At 50.8% G+C, this 17641-nt stretch overlaps 2 protein-coding genes across 3 annotated transcripts; one reads left to right on the top strand and one right to left on the bottom strand.

Annotated features, from left to right (window-relative positions):
- The first annotated feature begins 589 nt into the window (after window positions 1-589).
- Pitx3 (paired-like homeodomain 3) lies at window positions 590-13985 on the top strand. Of its 2 annotated transcripts, XM_087551651.1 has the most exons (5): window positions 590-847; window positions 7484-7496; window positions 11756-11885; window positions 12065-12267; window positions 12662-13985. In XM_087551651.1, exons 3-5 carry the CDS (start codon window positions 11768-11770, stop codon window positions 13247-13249), a joined length of 909 nt encoding a protein of 302 aa, XP_087407777.1. In that variant the 5' UTR covers window positions 590-847; window positions 7484-7496; window positions 11756-11767; the 3' UTR covers window positions 13250-13985.
- Window positions 13570-17385, bottom strand: Elovl3 (ELOVL fatty acid elongase 3). Its single transcript, NM_001107602.1, is given in 4 exon segments — window positions 13570-14881; window positions 15098-15249; window positions 16081-16212; window positions 17112-17385. Coding segments are annotated over 4 exon segments (816 nt in total). The 5' UTR covers window positions 17216-17385; the 3' UTR covers window positions 13570-14453.
- Between the last annotated feature and the right edge of the window lie 256 nt (window positions 17386-17641).

Here is a 17641-nt window from a genome sequence, read left to right as displayed (position 1 = left end):
GTTATCTTCTTTAGGGGAGGGGAAAAAATAGAGATAGCTGAGAAGAGAAAGGTGTGATGGAAAGGAGGGATGGTCTTTAAAGGAGAAAGCCTTTCGAGGTGGCAGCGTAGGGAGCAAAGCGGCGGTCAGAAGATAGTAGGAAGGCGCACGAGGACTGGAATGGAGACAAGAGAGTGGAAAGACAGACAGCGACAAGTGGAGAAAATCAGCGAAACCAGCAGCAGCAAAGGGTAAGCGCTGAGACCCAGCGGCCGGGTTCGCTGTCCCGCCTGGCGCTCCTACAGCCCTCTCCCCCGGCACTGCTTAAGATCGCTCCGGGGAGAGCCCAAGACCTCAATTCGCCACAAATCCGGCTGGACTCTGGCCGCGACACCGACCACCGTACTTTTGCTGGCTTTGCCGAACCGGAGCGTCCCAGCTGGAGCGCAGTCCGGGCCACGTGGGGAGGGGGCGTTGCTAAGTTGATAGCGAAAGCTTCTGATTGGCCATAGGGCGGAGTTCTTGGCTGCCCGCCGGCAGGACCCCTCCCCACTAAGGCGGGGCCTGGAGGTTCACAGCTGGAAAGGGAGGAGCCAGGGCGGCGCAGCTGGAAAGGGGCAGGGACTAGGGCGCGCGGCACGCCGCTGCGGGCTGGGGGCGCCCTGGGCTGCCATAAAGTGAATGGGCGCCGGCGGGGGGTGGCACTGCACGGTGAGGCTCATTCTCTTCTCCGCTAGCCTGGGAGAGCCCAGCCGAGCCGCCGCCCCGAGCAGGGGGGCGGCCCCCACCCTGCAGGGTGCCTGGCCCCTGGCCCCTGCCTGCGCTCCAGAACGCCGCCGCCACAGCCACCACCGGGAGTCTGCCTGCTGCGGGACACACTGTGAGTACTTGACCATGCGTGGGTCAAGGGCTCAGGGGGCCGAGGGGCCAAGGCTGGTCCTGGGACTCCTAAAAGGGAACCTGGGGCGGTTGAAGTCTGGTGCTTGGGGAACTGGTCAAGAGAGCAAAGGCATACAGCAGCCCCGGGGCTGGGACAAGGGAGAAGGGAAACTCCGAGTACAGACCTGGGGGACCGAGAAGAAGAGATTTAGGGGACCCGTAGAGAAGCCGAAGAACTGCACGAAAAGCACCTTGGATTCTAGGAGCAAGCGGCAAGGACCAGAAGGTGATAGGGGCAGTAGAGACTGTGGCTAGCTGAGCAGAGGGCAGCGGTCGCCCGGTGTAAGGGCAACAGGCGGCTCCCAACGCCACTTGACCCAGGCTTAGACAGACTCCAGCGGCTGGAAGTAGGGGTGCGCATAGTAGCTCAGGCTTTTCTTCCCAGCTGCTCCGCAGTTGGAATGGGAGCCGTGTTGCGAGAGTCGCTACTGGGTCAGATGGCCGCTGCGAGTTACAGGGCCCAAGCTGCCAGCCCAACGCGACACGACTGGCAGGTCTGTCGTGGGGCGTCTGGATCTGGAAAGGTCCTGATCTGGAGCCACCTCAGAATCGGACAGAATGTCAGCGGCACGTGGGGCTTGAAGCCGATAGAATGTTTGGGATCCCAAAGTGGGTCTGTCCGGAGCAGACGATGGGTCCAGTAGTGGACGGAATGTCCCTGGCCGACTGGCATGTCCACCTATCCAGCAGCGCCTGCTCAGCTGCATTATGTACAATGGGGTCGGCTCGGTGGGTCCCCTGAAATCCCAGCTCCTAGTTTTCAAACTTGACTCTGCCTCTCCTGCCTGCTGGGCCTGGAGGGCGCTGGGAGAGTAAAGGATGCAGCCTGGCCTTGGGGCAGGGTGCCTCTGGGAAACAATCCCGCTTCAGCTCAAATAGATCAAGGCATCAGTAGACCTGCATAATCCAAACTGAGGAAAGACTTAAGACCTACAAAGGGAAGACTAAGCTACAGGGTACAGCAGCAGCAGGCCACCCACAAGCCTCTGAAGGGCTCAGTTCCCTCACAAACTCGGAGTCAACTGTTAGGCCTTCTTTCTTTCCTTCCAATCCTAGTTTCAGTACAGAGCAGATACCCTCAAATTCCTAGTCTGGTTGTTAACTCACTCAAGGCTCCTTGACCAGCAAGAACCTTCCAGACAAGAAAACTGTAACCCTTTCCTAAAGCAAAGCCTGTGGTCTTGTGACCAGGGGAAGAGGGAAAGGGGCAGCTGAAATTCCGACCCTGTGGTCCCGCATGGTGCCTTTATCATCCTCCCAGCCTGGCCAGGAAGAATGTCTCAGTTGCCCGTTTGCTTTCTTTCTGGCTGAGGGAGGGCTCTGACTCCTTTGGACTAATACAATGACCACCCTCCCTGACCGACAACTCTAACTAGAGCCCAGTTAAGCAGAAGAGGACAGAGAAGAGGGAACTCTGCACCTAGACTCATAAACAGGACAACTCAGCCCAGGAGTTTTCGGGAGGATAAATGCAAGGAACTGTTTAACAATGAGCTGTCTTTTAAAGGGGGGGGGGGGTTGCTGCTTTTCTCATCCTCCACCCAAGAGTAAAATATAATTCGTATTTTTTTTTTCGGAGCTGGGGATCGAACCCAGGGCCTTGCATTTGCTAGGCAAGCACTCTACCACTGAGCTAAATCCCCAACCCCATAATTCATATTTCTTACATCCAGTCCTCAGTTCTAAAGTTTTCTTAGGTACTGGCTAAGACCTTGCTCCTCATCTTTTATTTGTCCCTCTCTGTCCTTGATAAATAGAAACCCATGCCTCAGCTGCTCCCATCACATTATCCTATACATCTCAGAGCTGATGTTCCCATTGCTACCAGAAAAAAAAAAAAAAATCACGGAAACTATCCAAGAAATGAAGGAGTCCATGTCAGGGAAGAAAGAGAGAAGGCATTACAGTTGGTTCTTAGAAAACTCAGAAGTTCTGCTTTCACCAAAGAGACAATAAATAAGATAGATAAATACAGAAAAGTGAATGATAACATCATAACAAAGATGATTAAAAAGAGAACCGCCAGCTCCTGAATGAAACAGTGTAGCTGAGTGTGTAACTGATCACTAGCTCTTAAGGAGGATGTTATAGGCCTAGAGAAGTCAGAGAGTGGAACTGGGAATATAGCTTAGTGAGAGAGTATTTGCACAGCATTCCCAAGGTCCTGGGTTCTAGAGAAGGGGGGACAGAGACAGACAGACAGACAGACAGACAGACAGACAGACAACAGACAGACAGAGAGAGAATAGTTGATGTGGGGAGCCAGGGGGCTTCTGGGAGAGAGTAATGGAAAGTTTAGGTGTGACAGATGAAAATCTACAACACAAAAAGACCTAAATGAGCAGAAGACTTTGCGTGCTGAAATCCTGAAACTGGAGATGGGGTTGGGAGTGGGCGGCTTTTAAAACTGGAGGCTTGCAAGGTTAGGATATAGGAAGCTGTGCTTGGGTACTGTGGACAGCTAACTTCCAGAGCTCGTTTTTCAGAGAAGCAATAGAGGCAGGAAGTCTAACTGGATCTTAGAGGGCTTCAGGCATCCGTGCATGTCAGTCACAAATGGCTGCAGTGTGGAGTGTAAGACCAGAAAAAGAGCAGAACTCAGTTCAAACCTCTTGGTTCTATGCAACCTAGGATATTTCCTGCCTTCTTGCAGATAAGTAGGGATGGACATCCCTGCCACTTCGGGGCCCGTGGGTTAAATGAAACATATCAATCACGTATAGAAGGAAAGCTCTTTGTAAACGGAGGCACACTGGAAGAAGCCTCGCTATTATCCTGCCAAAACTGCAGTCCCTGTGACCAGAAAATCTTTCTTTGGAAGGTGGGGGCTTTTGCCTTAGAGTAGCCTGATCATACCCTTGATTTAGCGACAGCCAGACTCTTAAGGAGAGGAGGAACATCTTCCCTGAAGCTCCAGTGTCAGCCATCACCCCTGTCCCTCTCTGAGAACACAAGGAGTTCCCCTATCATAACCTCTACCAAATAACCTGGTCTGAACTCTGCCTGTCCGCTGCTCAAGAATGTCACTGAGAGCCTAGGATCTAGGACCAGGAAGGGAGGGCAGGGTGCAAAGGCTGAAGCTGAACTGTAGTGAGCAAGGCATGAGAACGGGTCGACTCTTTCCTTCCCCATTTTTAACTGATGCTTGCTAGAGTATGGGAGAGGTGGGCAGGAGCTAACCTAGAGGATGTATTAGAACCTGAGCTTTAGAGAACCTATGGTGTGTGCGGTAATTGAGAGTTACCTGTAAGCATAACAGGGAGGACAGGGAAAAGAGCGATGGAAAGAGACGCAAGTGATGTACGAGACTCTCCCCGTCCTCCTGCCTCAAGACCATCTTTAACTTTTTGATTGCTCATAACAGGGTCTCCTTATGTAGCCCATGCTGGCCTGGAACTGGAAACTTCTGGCCTCGGGCCCCCTAGTGCTGCCAGACATGGCTTCAACCTTCTTTACAAATCTGTTTCCCAGCCTGATCCATTCTAGTTACCACTGGGGATAAAAGTCACAAAGATGTTACTTTTTTTTTTTTTTTTTTTTGGTTCTTTTTTTTTCGGAGCTGGGGACCGAACCCAGGGCCTTGCGCTTCCTAGGTAAGCGCTCTAGCACTGAGCTAAATCCCCAGCCCCAAGATGTTACTTTTGTATGTCATCGGCTGACAGCCTTAAACTAGTCCTTGGGATTGCAGGAGTGCTTCTTGGCAGGGACCTGGGAAGGCAATACCAGACTAGGACAGTAATGGGCTGGCCCAGCCTAGCTTCCTTATATGACTACCTTAAGACTGGGGCTAGGTGTGTATATGCATGCGCTTCATGAAATAGGATGCAAAATCAACTAGAAGTCTTAAAATTAAGCTGGGAGGTGAGGCTAGGGATGGGCCTCGGGTAGCTTAGTGGTGGTGGAGTGTTCGCCTAGCATGTGCAGTCCCCAGTACATAGAAGTCAACATGCAGATTAAATAAAATCAAGCTAGAGATCTCAAAGATATTTCGTATTAGTGGCTGCCATTTCACATCTGCCTCTGTTTTCATACATGGGCTCCCTATACAGCTCCCAAGACCAAGCTGGATTTGAGCTCTTGCTCTTCCTGCCTCAGCCTCCTGAGTGCTGGGATTATAGGCATACATCACCACACCCTGAATGTAGGAGATTTTTCTTTTCAACAGAAAAGCCAAGAACGATCTAGCCTTGACTGCACCAAATCTGAATCAGCACTTGTCTCTCATCACAGACCCTCAGTGGAAGCCCCTTTTCCCTGCCGGACTCTTCCTGGACCACAATAAGCCTCTGATCCAATGAGGCTCCACATTGCCCTTTAAATACTCCCAGCGGTTCTGGGATATTTAGAAGACCCTGCCCCTTCTTCCTCCTCAACCCCCATATCAGTGATGAACCTGCATTCTCTGAGCCCCAACATTTGATATGATCTCCCATATCTGATCTCCCACAACCTGAGCGTAAGACCCATGAACTCCATTTTTTTTCTATCCTATATTCTGTTTGCCTCCCTAGACTGTGAGCGAGTTAAAGTTAGTGGATTACAGTCGCTGGGGACCCCTCCCAGCACACATAAGATGCCTTAACAAAGAAGGAAGCAAGGGATAGACACTGAGAAGCACGTGTAATTGCCTCTCTGACCCCCAATCCACCCCTTTGATAACTTGAATACATCAAATCCTGCCTCCACCTGAGGTGCCAGGTTTCATCCTGAAGCTGTGATCGAATTAAGACACATCTGTTCCCCACTGCACACTGCAGTTAAGCAAACCAGAATCTGGGCGCTGTGCACCTCAAGCAGATAGAAGAAGGTTAAGTGTGTTCCGTTCCAGGGTTTCACTTCTGCCTCAGGATTGTGGGGTGGCGCTATGCTTGTTTTGGACCTTGGCTCTCACTGTTTCCCCGTTTACTTTTTTGCTGAGCAGAGCCATAGATCACAACCTCGGTTCCTCTGCTTTCCCTCCTCATCCACTGCCTCCAAGATGAGGCTTTTCTCCCACTGCTTCCCTGCTTGCTCCTCCTGCTTCAGGCATTGTTGTTTCAATTAGTCTTGTCTTCTCCCCGTGGCCTTGATCCACTCCTCTGGACTATAAGCAGGTTCCATGAGCTTTCTTACCATGAGCTTTCATCCCTTGTGAGCCTCCCCACTGTGACCTCTCTGGCCTATGACCTGGTTGGTCCTTGCCTTAATGTCTTGTGAATATTGTGTTCTTGCTTGTCCATAATAAGCCTTTTGTACTTTGAAATCAAAACATACCTGGAGATCCTCTATGTCCCCTAGGCCGGAGCTAGCAGCCACAGTGTGTTTGGACCTTGTATCCCCAGCACGATATGGCAAAAAGAATAGGGGTGTCCAGACAAACCCTCTTGGAGCTAGATACAGCGCCAGTTATCTTCTGGCTATGTTTGGCTCTGCCAGCATCAACCAGTCATGGAGCTTCCACACTACTGCTTATCCCTAACTATCCACTGAGTGAGATGAAGTCCCTGGCCCCTGGCCCAACTCCCCAGCTTCCTGACCTCTCCCAGTTTGGGGGAGCTTAATCCTCAGCCAGTCTGTCTCCAACTCAGATAACAACTTGGCGCCCCCAGCCTTTGCCTGACCAGCCCACCCGGACATGAGGCTGCCTGCCTGAGGTCTATGCTCTCCCTTTCTCTTCATATCCCGGCCTCAGTGTACATTTCTCTCTGACAGAGAGCCCTTCCCAGCCCCTCACCCTGTAGTTAGGAACTCAGTCAAGAGTCAGAAGGCCCCAGACTTCCTTCAACAGTGTCTGATCCCCAAAGTGGCTCCCCGCTTACACTCCTTAGCCCGTTCTGCTGTTATCCTGTGTGCTCTAAGTTGAGGACCGTGTACCGCATCACTCACTGAAGTGCAGTACCCATGAGGACTTTTTTTTTAATTGAGACACAGAGACTGGGGAGGTGAGCCAGCCAAGCAATAAGTTCTTAGTTTCCATTCTATATCGGTGGCTAATTCAGTGCTCAGCTTCTAGAAGGAACTAGAAAAACATTCTGGTCTTTATTTTTATATAAGCTCTATGGTGTTTGAACCTTATAACCAAACTGGCCGATTGTGGCGGTGCTTGCCAGGAGGCAAATGCTAAAGAGGATAAGCACAGGGAAAACAAGAGACAGGAGGTAGCCCAAGCTACACTTTGGAGTCAGGGATGTAGCTCAGTTTGTAGAGTGCTTGCCGAAAGTGAATTAAGTCCTGGGTTTAAGCCCCAGCACCACATAAACTGGTTATGGTGGTAGGATACGCCTGGAGGACCAGAGGTTCAAGGCCATCCTTAGGTATAAGTGAGTCCATCCTGGGCTACGTGAAACTTGATCTCTATAAATAAATATAAATAAATAATCTAGTAATGAGTGCAGAGTCGTGGGCACACATCTGTAATCCCAACACCTGGCAGGAAGTTCAGACGCTTGAAGGCATCCTGGGCAACAGGAGTGCCCCATCTGAAGGAGAAAGGAAAGAAGCCGACGGCATGAAGACAGGCAGAGAAGGGATTATGATCTCACTCTCAGTGATGAAATATGTACTAGGCCCAAAAGAAAGTAACTAGCCAAGGACACACAGCTAGTAAGTTGGGGGTTATCAGATCCTGAACCTAGTAGATCTTTTGACTCTAAACCTTATTCCTTTGGCCCATAACAGATCACCTTCCCACCTGATCCCCTAGCTCCGGCCTCCTCCTGCCTCCTCTTCACTGGGCCAAGCAGCCTCTCTCTAAGAGCCACTAAGTGAGGAACATTATTCCCTTCTCCCCTTGGCCTCCTCCTCCCCCACACAGAGTTCTGAACTCCTGGGACTGAGAGAGCCGAGGTTCAGAGGGGCCAGGGAGGGGAAGGGAGGGGGGAGGGGAATGACAAGCTCCAAAACAGCCCAGGCAGCTGTCCCTGTCAGAGAGAGACAGAGGAGACTGTATGACCGCGTGTGTCTGTCTGCCTGGATGTGGGAGCGCATGTGTGGGAGAGTGTGTGTTTTTGTGCCTCTAGCTGCAAGTCCAAGTGCTCACTGTGTCTAAGTGGAGGCCTGTGTGTGTCTGCACATGTGTCGTCTGTCTCTGAGAGTGCACAGCTTGAACTCTGCCTGTCTCTTGCTCCGACTGCTATCCTCTTCCCGGGGCCTCCTTCTACTGAAATAGAGGATGAAATCAAGCCACAGGTATGGAATGCCAGGGGAAGGGAAGCTTGGAAAACTAAAGGTCTGTTGCCAGAACACACTGGAAGGATGGATGGCAATAGGAGGGACAGCTTTCCCTGCAGGCAAACCTCGCTGTCCCCTTCACCCAGTTCTGCATTGCTTCTGTGGCTCCTGGAAAGTTCAGGAGCATGGTTTGAATTTCAAGGTCATCTGGAGTCTGAAGGAAGGGTAGACTGCAGAGCACCTCAATTTCCAGCTCTAACTTCCTCCCCCATCTTCCCAGAAAATTTGGATAAGCGCTGGTGAAATTATCACGGTTCCTTGGAGATGGCCTTGCAAGCTACTGTGACAATTTCACAAGCTCCAGCCCTGAGACCTGGAAAGGGAAGTAAACTGAACAGATACCTTCACCGCTTCTCTCCTTCCTTACTGGGTTCCCTCCTGCCTTACCTCTCTGACCCCAGGAAGAGTCCAAGAACAAGACCCGTCTGCCAATGGAAAGAACAAGAATTGTGTTCGACCTTGGTCCTACTGTCAACTTGGCTAGAGTGGGGCTGTGCTCTCCTTGTTGGTTGAAGAGGGTATTGCCACATACAGACACAGGCGTTGTTCAGCCTCACATCCTTCTGAAACATTCTTAATAAATTGGGATCAGCCAAGAGATGCACACCTCCATCTGGGCTAATCCACCATACGAATGTCACCGCATCCAGTCTGCACTATGTCCCTGATAATGGGGAGATGGTGTTGGAGACAGACCCCCCCACCTAGCTCTCTCCATCTGTCCCTAGTTTCCGTTTTCTGCCCAAGAGGCTCCTGGAATCAAGAGTCCCATTATGGTCCCTTTTCTTTCCTCCCATGGGAGGTCTTGGGAAAGTCAACTAGAAAGGGGACCAACCAGGGGAAGGACCCAGGCAGACTCCTTGAGAAAACCAGGCTAGGTTTGAAATAGGAATACTGGCAGGAAGTGGTGTGTGTGTGTGTGTGTGTGTGTGTGTGTGTGTGTGTGTTGGCAGAACATATGTAAAGAAATCCATACATCTGCCTGGAATTGTGCGAGGGACCAGGTATGAGGTGGAGAGATGACTGGTAGTAGGTGAGACACACACATTTTGGACAAGCAAAGGAGCAGAAGGAGCCTATGTGCCTTGTGGTTTTCTTTTCTTTCTTTCTTGCTTTCTTTCTTTCTTTCTTTCTTTCTTTCTTTCTTTCCTTCTTTCTTATTTTTTCAGATTTTTAAAAATTTATTTGTGTGGCTGTTTTACCTTCATGGAGACAAGATAAGGGTACAGGATCCCCTGGAACTGGAGGTACTGATGATGAGGGTTACAAGCTACCATACAGATCCTGGAAGTTTAACCTACGTCCTCTGCAAGAGCAAATACTACTTTAAACCATGGGGCCATCTCCATGGTTTAAAGTAGATAGAAAGATCGATAGATAGATGATTGATAGATAGATAGATAGATAGATAGATAGATAGATAGATAGATAGATAATCAATGATAGATAGTAGATAGACAATAAATTATAGATAGATAATAGATAGATAGATAGATAGATAGATAGATAGATAGATAGATAGATAGATGAATGGATGGGTGGGTGGCTAGCTAGATGGAGCCATCTCTCCAACTTGATTTTGATAGGGACTGCTTATTAAACAAACCATTTATTAAGAAAGTATAAATAACCCAAACAAGCAGAGTTGTCCTACTGCTGAAGCAGACCTAAGGCGATCCAAGCTGAAGTTCTAGTATAATCCCTGATAGGACTTCTACAGAAGGTTCCAAGGAGCCCACAGGTTTAGTTCAGGCCCTAATTACACAGGTGGCTTAGCTCAGCTGCTTTGGGTCTCAGGTTCCACCTATGAAATGGGTGGGCCAGGCTGGTCATCCCTAACCTCGATGTCTGAAGTCTGAAATCCTCTGAAAACCAAAAGCTGAGGTAGGGGTACATCCAGTTTCAGGGTTATTTTGTTTATGTACATGGGTATTTTATCTGCATGCAGGCACACCAAAAGAGGGTGTCAGGCCCCACAGGACTACAGTTATAGATGGTTATGGGCCATCATGTGGATACTGGGAATTGAACTCAAGACATCTGGAAGAGCAGTCAGTGCTGAGGCATCTCTCCGGCCTGCAAGAGCTTTGGATTAGAGATGCTCTACTGGAAATCTAAACAAATATTCTTAGGGTATATGTGTGTAAGTTTGTGTGTGTGACGGTACACATGCACAAATGTATGGAGGCCAGGGGTTAGCATCTGGAATCTTCCTCAATCGTTCTGCCCCTTGGGGTTTTTGTTTTATTTTGGTTTTGGTTTTGTGGTTTTTTTGAGGCAGAATTTCTTGTTGAATTTGGAGCTGGCCAATTCGGCTTGACTGGCTGGCCAGGTATCCTCCTGTTTCTATCTCCCCAGTGCTGGGGTTACAGGGTGGTGCACTGTGGATGCTAAAATAAATAAAATCAAGTCCTTAGGCTTGTATGGCAAGTACTTTACTGGCTGAATCACTGCTCGTATTTTGAGGCAGGGTCTCACGTAGCTAAGGTTGGCCTTAAACTCCAGGTCTACCTTCCAAGTCTACTAGAATTACAGATCTACATTGTTACACCTGGCTCTAAACAAACATTGTATTTTTGAAAAAGAAAACTGAAAAAGAAAAAAAGAAAAAACCTTTAAAGCTGGGATAGTGGCGGTGGCAGCACATGCCTTTAATGCCAGCACTTGTGGACAGAGGCAGGCAGATCTCTAAGTTGGAGTCCATCTTGGTATAGAGAGTGAGTTCCAGGACAGCCAGTGCTACACAAAGAAACACTGTCTAGAAAAGCCAGATAGATACATACATAGATACATAGATACATAGATACATAGATACATGGATACATGGATACATAGATACATAGATACATAGATAGGACTAAAACTTAGGCATGGTAACCCAGGCCTATAATTTCAGCATTCAAAGGTAGAGACAGGAAGGAAGGTCATAAATTAAGTCTAACCTGAGCTACATGAGATCCTGCCTCAAACAAACAAAATGGAGCCACTGTGGCACTAGACAGAGGCCCAACAGTTAATGAGCCTATGGTACATATGTGTGCATAAAACCCCTTTCTCATTTGGCTTCTCTTTCTCAAGTCTTTTTTTTTCTAGTGTATGGGTGTCTTCCCTGCATATATGTTTGCTCACCAGAGTGCCTAGTCCCTGGGGAGGCCAGAAGAAGGCTTTGGATCCCCTGGAACTGGACTTTGAGATGATTGTGAGAAGCCAGTCATGAGGGTACTGGGAATTGAAGTAGTACCTTCTGGGAGAGCAGCCAGTGCCTTTAACCGCTGAGCCATTTCTTCTGCCCTGCCACATTCTATTTTATAATACCCCATTCCGGATAGCTTTATGTCAGTGGATAAGAAAAGAGGCAAGAATGTTGTGAAGAAACCCTATTAGGGGCCTGATAAATCGATGGGTTGTTGTTGTTGTTGTTGTTGTTGTTTTGTTTTGTTTTGTTTGTTTGAGACAGGGAGTCACCGTGTGTTCTTGGCTGACCCGGTGCTCACACTGTAGGGCGAAGATCCAACTTCCTGCTTCTGCCTCTTGAGTACCAAGCTCACAGGGCACGCATCACGTCAGGGTATCCATAACCCCCTGATTTTTGCCTCTATTAACCTGACGTGTCTTCTCTTTCCTCTAGAGCCCTCCCTCTATGGAGTTTGGGCTGCTTGGTGAGGCAGAGGCTCGAAGCCCTGCGCTGTCATTGTCAGATGCAGGCACTCCACACCCTCCGCTTCCAGAACATGGCTGCAAGGGGCAGGAGCACAGTGGTGAGCGCGCCCCCTTGTGGGGGTGGAGGAGAAAACAGTTTATCCTTGATTCTGGGTGGGATCTTGAGTGACAACCTGAGTGGAAGCCAGCCAGAGGCTGAGGAATTCCTTGAGGTCCCTGAACCAGAGAATCCACACAGGACCTACCGCCCTATAACCTGCTTCATTCTGGTCCCCAGACTCGGAGAAGGCCTCGGCCTCACTGCCGGGGGGCTCCCCTGAGGATGGCTCCCTGAAGAAGAAGCAGCGGCGGCAGCGCACGCACTTCACCAGCCAGCAGCTGCAGGAGCTGGAGGCCACCTTCCAGAGGAATCGCTACCCCGACATGAGCACGCGCGAAGAGATCGCCGTGTGGACCAACCTCACTGAGGCCCGCGTGCGGGTATGGCCCCCACCTGAGCCGCAGTCCTCACCTGCACGCACCTCGCTCTCGTACCCCCACCCCCAAGTAGCTGGTGACCCTGCGGGACCGGTGCCACGTCGAGCCCAGTTTCCGTCCCAGGATCCCCACCCTCCTGCTGTCTTACCTGCCACCCCCTATCACGCGATTCCTCGGCTGGGACCAGGGCTCACCTTCCCCTCATCTTTCTTTGATCCCGACCGGTTCCCCCAGACCCTGCGGCCGCTAGCTTCTTTTCTCGGGCTCGGTGCGCTCCCCACTTCCAGCCTGCATCCACCGTGCACCTCCGATCTTCCCCGCCCGGGCTCGATCCTACTATGCGTGACCCACTCCCCAGCCACTCCGCCTCCTGACAGCGTTTCTCCGACGCCCGCAGGTGTGGTTCAAGAACCGGCGCGCCAAGTGGCGGAAGCGGGAGCGCAGCCAGCAGGCGGAGCTGTGCAAGGGCGGCTTCGCAGCCCCGCTCGGGGGCCTGGTGCCACCCTACGAGGAGGTGTACCCGGGCTACACGTACGGCAACTGGCCGCCCAAGGCGCTCGCCCCGCCGCTCGCCGCCAAGACCTTCCCGTTCGCCTTCAACTCGGTCAACGTGGGGCCTCTGGCTTCACAACCTGTATTCTCACCGCCCAGCTCCATCGCTGCCTCCATGGTGCCCTCGGCGGCCGCTGCCCCGGGCACCGTCCCAGGTCCCGGAGCCTTGCAGGGCCTGGGCGGGGCACCCCCCGGGCTGGCTCCAGCCGCCGTGTCCTCCGGGGCAGTGTCCTGCCCTTACGCCTCGGCCGCCGCAGCCGCCGCTGCAGCCGCCTCCTCCCCTTATGTATACCGGGACCCGTGTAACTCGAGCCTGGCTAGCCTGCGGCTCAAAGCCAAGCAGCACGCCTCTTTCAGCTACCCCGCCGTGCCCGGGCCGCCGCCGGCCGCTAACCTTAGTCCCTGCCAGTACGCCGTGGAACGGCCAGTGTGAACCGCAGGTCTGTGGATCCATCCCCGAGGGCGGGGCAGTAATTCACAGCCTCTCTGGACAGGGGTCGCCTAGACTGGCTTGCCCTCGTCCCAGGGTCTGAAAAGGGGTGCCAGAGCACCCGGGAAGAGGCGGCTCCGAAGAGGGCCTTTTCCCTCACAGCCCCTGAGGGGTGGTCTGACCCCTATACGGAGACCGCGGCCCTGGGACTAAGGCCAGGAACAGGGACCAGCTCCCCCGGGGCCAATTCACCCTTGGCTCACCCCGCCTTCTCCAGACTCCCCCTATCCCGTTTTCAAAGATCAATGAAATAAACGTGCGCGGACTGTCAAAGGCCTGATGATTCAGACTTGCGGTTGAGCCCTCCTTCCCCCCATCCTTCCCATTGTCCAAAAGGACAGCTGGATGTACGGGAACGGAGTGAGCGTCCAGGCTTCTAAGGCTTCCGTCTCACTCCTTTTCTCCAGGATGGGGAAGCAGGGTCTCCTTGGAGTAAAGAATTTACGAAGCTTGGCGTGACCAGCTAGTTGACAGCGATCGTCCTCTGCTGGTGCTGCGACGCCACCTGGTGGTCTCAGGGAGGACAGCTGGTAGGCCTGGTCTCCAGCGCTTCCTTGCAGGGATCTGTTTTTGCAGTTTAGCCTATGACTTTAGGACTTGTTTCTCACTGTTCTTCTCAGAGGCATGGGTCTCTAACAGCAATAAACTTCTAGTCTGTGACAGACATTTATTAAGCGCCTACAAGGCTTAGGATTCTTATTGTTTGTGTGTGCCTCTATCCCTCCACACACCTTCAGGCTCCCCACCGACAGATCACTCCCTGTGAGCAGCCTCCTCTTACCACAGAGTTCACTTTCCCCTTGAAGTCCACGAATCCTCAGAATCACGTTGACTCTTTAATTTAAAAAATAGAGCAAGAAGAGAAAGATTTCTAAACATAAATATAAATAACTCGATTTTAAAGACCTCAGTCCTATCGCCTTCCTAGGGTTTGGTTTTTCTTCACGTGATAAACAGAAACATCAAAGTACCAGACCACACCCCTATCCCAAGGGTGACATATTCTTGGTTGTCATAGCTTCCTGCAACTTTGAGGATACATATCCCATGGGGGAAACCATATAGGGAAGGTAACCTAATCATTCTCCCACCCCTAACCCTTAGTGCCATGAAGGAAAGGCTGAGGCCCCATCTTTCCTTCCAACTCTCATTGGCTCTTGGACTCAGCTTTGCGCTTGGGCCTGAGGTAGGCTCGGTGGAAGAATTGAGCGAATAGGATGAAATAGGTCCCATAAAGCACGAAGGACCAGAAGAAGTGTTCCGATGTCGTGTAGCATCCTCTCTCCTGCCTCCAGATGTAATTCAGTATGCCAAAGATGGTGCCCAAAACCATCTGCAGGATCTGCAGGCTAGTTATGACCATGGGAAGGATGTTGGGATGCTTCACTTTGGCCGCCTTCATAGTGTAGTAGGTGTACATGACGGAATGTACGCCCAAGTTCATGGTCATGAACCAGCCACCGGAAGGCACTTTGTTCTTGTATCCAAAGCTCGTAAACAGTAGCACTGTGCTGTGGTGGTACCAGTGGACAAAGATGAGTGGACGCTTACGTAGGATGATGAAGGCCGTGTCTCCTGAGAGATGAGGGGGTCATAGCTAGCACGCCACCAGTGCTGGGACCACCCACAGCCCGGGGTGTGTGAACACATCAGGGAATCTCAGTGTGGGGAAGGGGGAGAAACATCTCACTAAGACCCAGGAGTAGGGAAGGGACTCTCCATGTGATGGGTAAGGGAAAGCTCTGGGGAATGCAAGTCACGGGGCACCAGAGACAAAGCCTCTGCACTCACCGAGTTCAACCACCTTGCTGAGAAGAAAGACCCAGGACCAGAATTTCACTATGGCATCATTAGTGTAGTCGGTAAAGCACACAGTTTGCTTGAGGCCCATTGTAAACAGCACGGTTCCCATAAACTTCCACATCCTCAGTGTACCCAGGATACTGAAGTGAGACGGTGCACAGATATATAAAGGTATAAGAGAATGCCAGGCGTGAACCTGACCAGACCGCATCCCCATCTGAACCAACTCTCTGTCACCTCCTCAGCCTTCCCAGAGGAGTGGCTACAGCTTTTGAGATCCTGGGGCCAATCTGGTGATATTTGCCACAAGATATGGGTTAAGAAAAAGCCAATCGGGATTGGGGATTTAGCTCAGTGGTAGAGCATTTGCCTAGGAAGCGCAAGGCCCTGGGTTCGGTCCCCAGCTCTGGAAAGAAAAGAACAAAAAAAAAGAAAGAAAAGAAAAGAAAAAGCCAATCGATACAGGGAGAAGGATGAAAGTAAAGTGGGATCTGAGTCAAAAGAGGAGAGTTGCAAGCTATAGAAGAACATGATAGGAGAGAGGCTAGAGATGTTGGTGCTCTTGATTGCTTTGAAAGAGCAATTTGGGAACTGAGATATTTAAGGCTAGAGAGTTTCGTTGACCATGTAGATTTCATGAGCACAAGACGAATGGGGTAGAGCCTAGCATCTGTATTCTCAGAACTTAGGAGACTGAGACAGGAAGGTTGTGGTGTTTGAGGCTAGCCTGGGTTACACAGTGGCTATTAGAGCAGTCTGGGATACAGAGTGAGAAACTATCTTTTTAGAAGTAAACATTTTAAAGGGGGATAGAACAGAATAGAGACCATAAACTTGATCCCAAGAAAGGAGAATAACAAGGTACTGTGAGATAGAAGCCATTGCAGCTAAGTATTTTAGAAACTCTCGGGATAAAATGGAGACATAAGGACTAAAGAACAGGCAGAGCATGGGGTGGAGGACTACCTTACCTGAATATTGCCAGGCAGAAGGACCAGAGGATGAGAGGCCTCTGCAAGCTGAAGCCCTTCCGCGTTTTCATGTAGTTTTGACCGAAAATGATGAGCAACAGATAGACAAGAACTATGAAAAACGAGCTTACCCTGGAGGGCAGAAAGCAGATGGATTCACAGTGGGCACTGCTTAGAAGAATGCCCACACATCTCCCCCAAGGGGCAACTCTAGACTAGAGTTCCAGCAGTGTGACATTTCGGTCTCCTTATTACAGGGGAGCAGGGGCACGGAAGGTACTTTAGCAGTATTCGCGGACATAAAGTACCTAGCACAGGGCACATTCGAGATTTCTGTGATTATGACTTTCTCAATGAAGATGACAGTGCCAAGAACTACTCTGTCCAGAGCTGTGCTGTAAGAAGAGTGTAGCAACATCTGTTCAGCTTACTGCAAGATGATTGAACAATAAAGTCACCCCACAAAACACGGCTGGGATGCTTTAGCACTAAGACAGAAAGCCTCAGGAAAGCTTTGACAGGGTTTCCAACTTTGTGTCACCTTTACATCAGAGAAGATGGGACATTTGGGGAACATGATAATTGTGTGGGACAGGCTAATCCTAGGTGCTGACACAGGCGCTCTCTCTCTCTCTCTCTCTCTCTCTCTCTCTCTCTCTCTCTCTGTGTGTGTCTGTCTGTCTGTCTGTCTCTCTTTCTCCCTCTCACTCTCTGTCTCTGTCTCGCTGCCTCTGCCTCTGCCTACCCCCACCCCAACCCCCGAGAGTCACCCAACAACGCTTCATTCAGGTCAATCCTCAGCTATAGTTCTCATTTTTTTTTCCTTTTCTTTTGTCTCCTCCCACATCTGTATCCCCAATTTCTCACTTCTGCAACTTTTCTTCTAGCGCTAAACTCTCAGAGAGGTATCTTAAAAGAGGGGGCGGGGCGGACGGGGGTTGGGAGCCAGTCCCCAGGCAGTGTTACAGGCATCCACTCCCTGTCTCCATTTCCCTCAAAGCAGTTGGTCCTTCCCCATCACCGGGTCTCACCAGTACTCCTCCAAAAAGGGCCTTAAGTCCTGCGACATCTCGAAGTCATAGGGTTGGATCAGCTCCGTTTTTAACCCACGTGAGAAATTCATGGATGTGTCCATTTCGATTTTGCAGACGACGAGGTTCAGAGCTTGGGGTAAGGGCTGGGCGAGAGCCAAGGGAGTAGAAGATGGAGTGGGTCTCAGGGATGAAGAAACCCTGGGCAAAAAGAACGTGTGTGTAAGCAGAAGGGCCCCGGAGCCTGGCACGTGCGCTGCTAACCAGCCCGCTCGCACTGCAGTGACCGTATATATCCCCAATTACTAAACTGGGGAACCAGGCGGTGCAAGGCCAGCTCCCGCCCTCAGAAGTTATCCAATCTTAGCCAAGAGTCATCTCTGTCCCGCCCCTGGGCCTCCTCCTGTCCGATTGATCCTCCTCAGGGGCACCTCCTCTAGGAACCAAGCATGCCCCAAATCCGTTCCTCCTCCTCCTTTTTTTTTTTTTTTTTTTTTTTTTAATTCCACCAGCTGCTCCAGGTTGGCTCA

The sequence above is a fragment of the Rattus norvegicus genome, chromosome 1 (assembly GCF_021556685.1).
Source record: "Rattus norvegicus strain SHRSP/BbbUtx chromosome 1, alternate assembly SHRSP_T2T, whole genome shotgun sequence".
NCBI classification, from domain to species: domain Eukaryota; kingdom Metazoa; phylum Chordata; class Mammalia; order Rodentia; family Muridae; genus Rattus; species Rattus norvegicus.
This window is presented reverse-complemented; position numbering and strand designations above follow the sequence as displayed.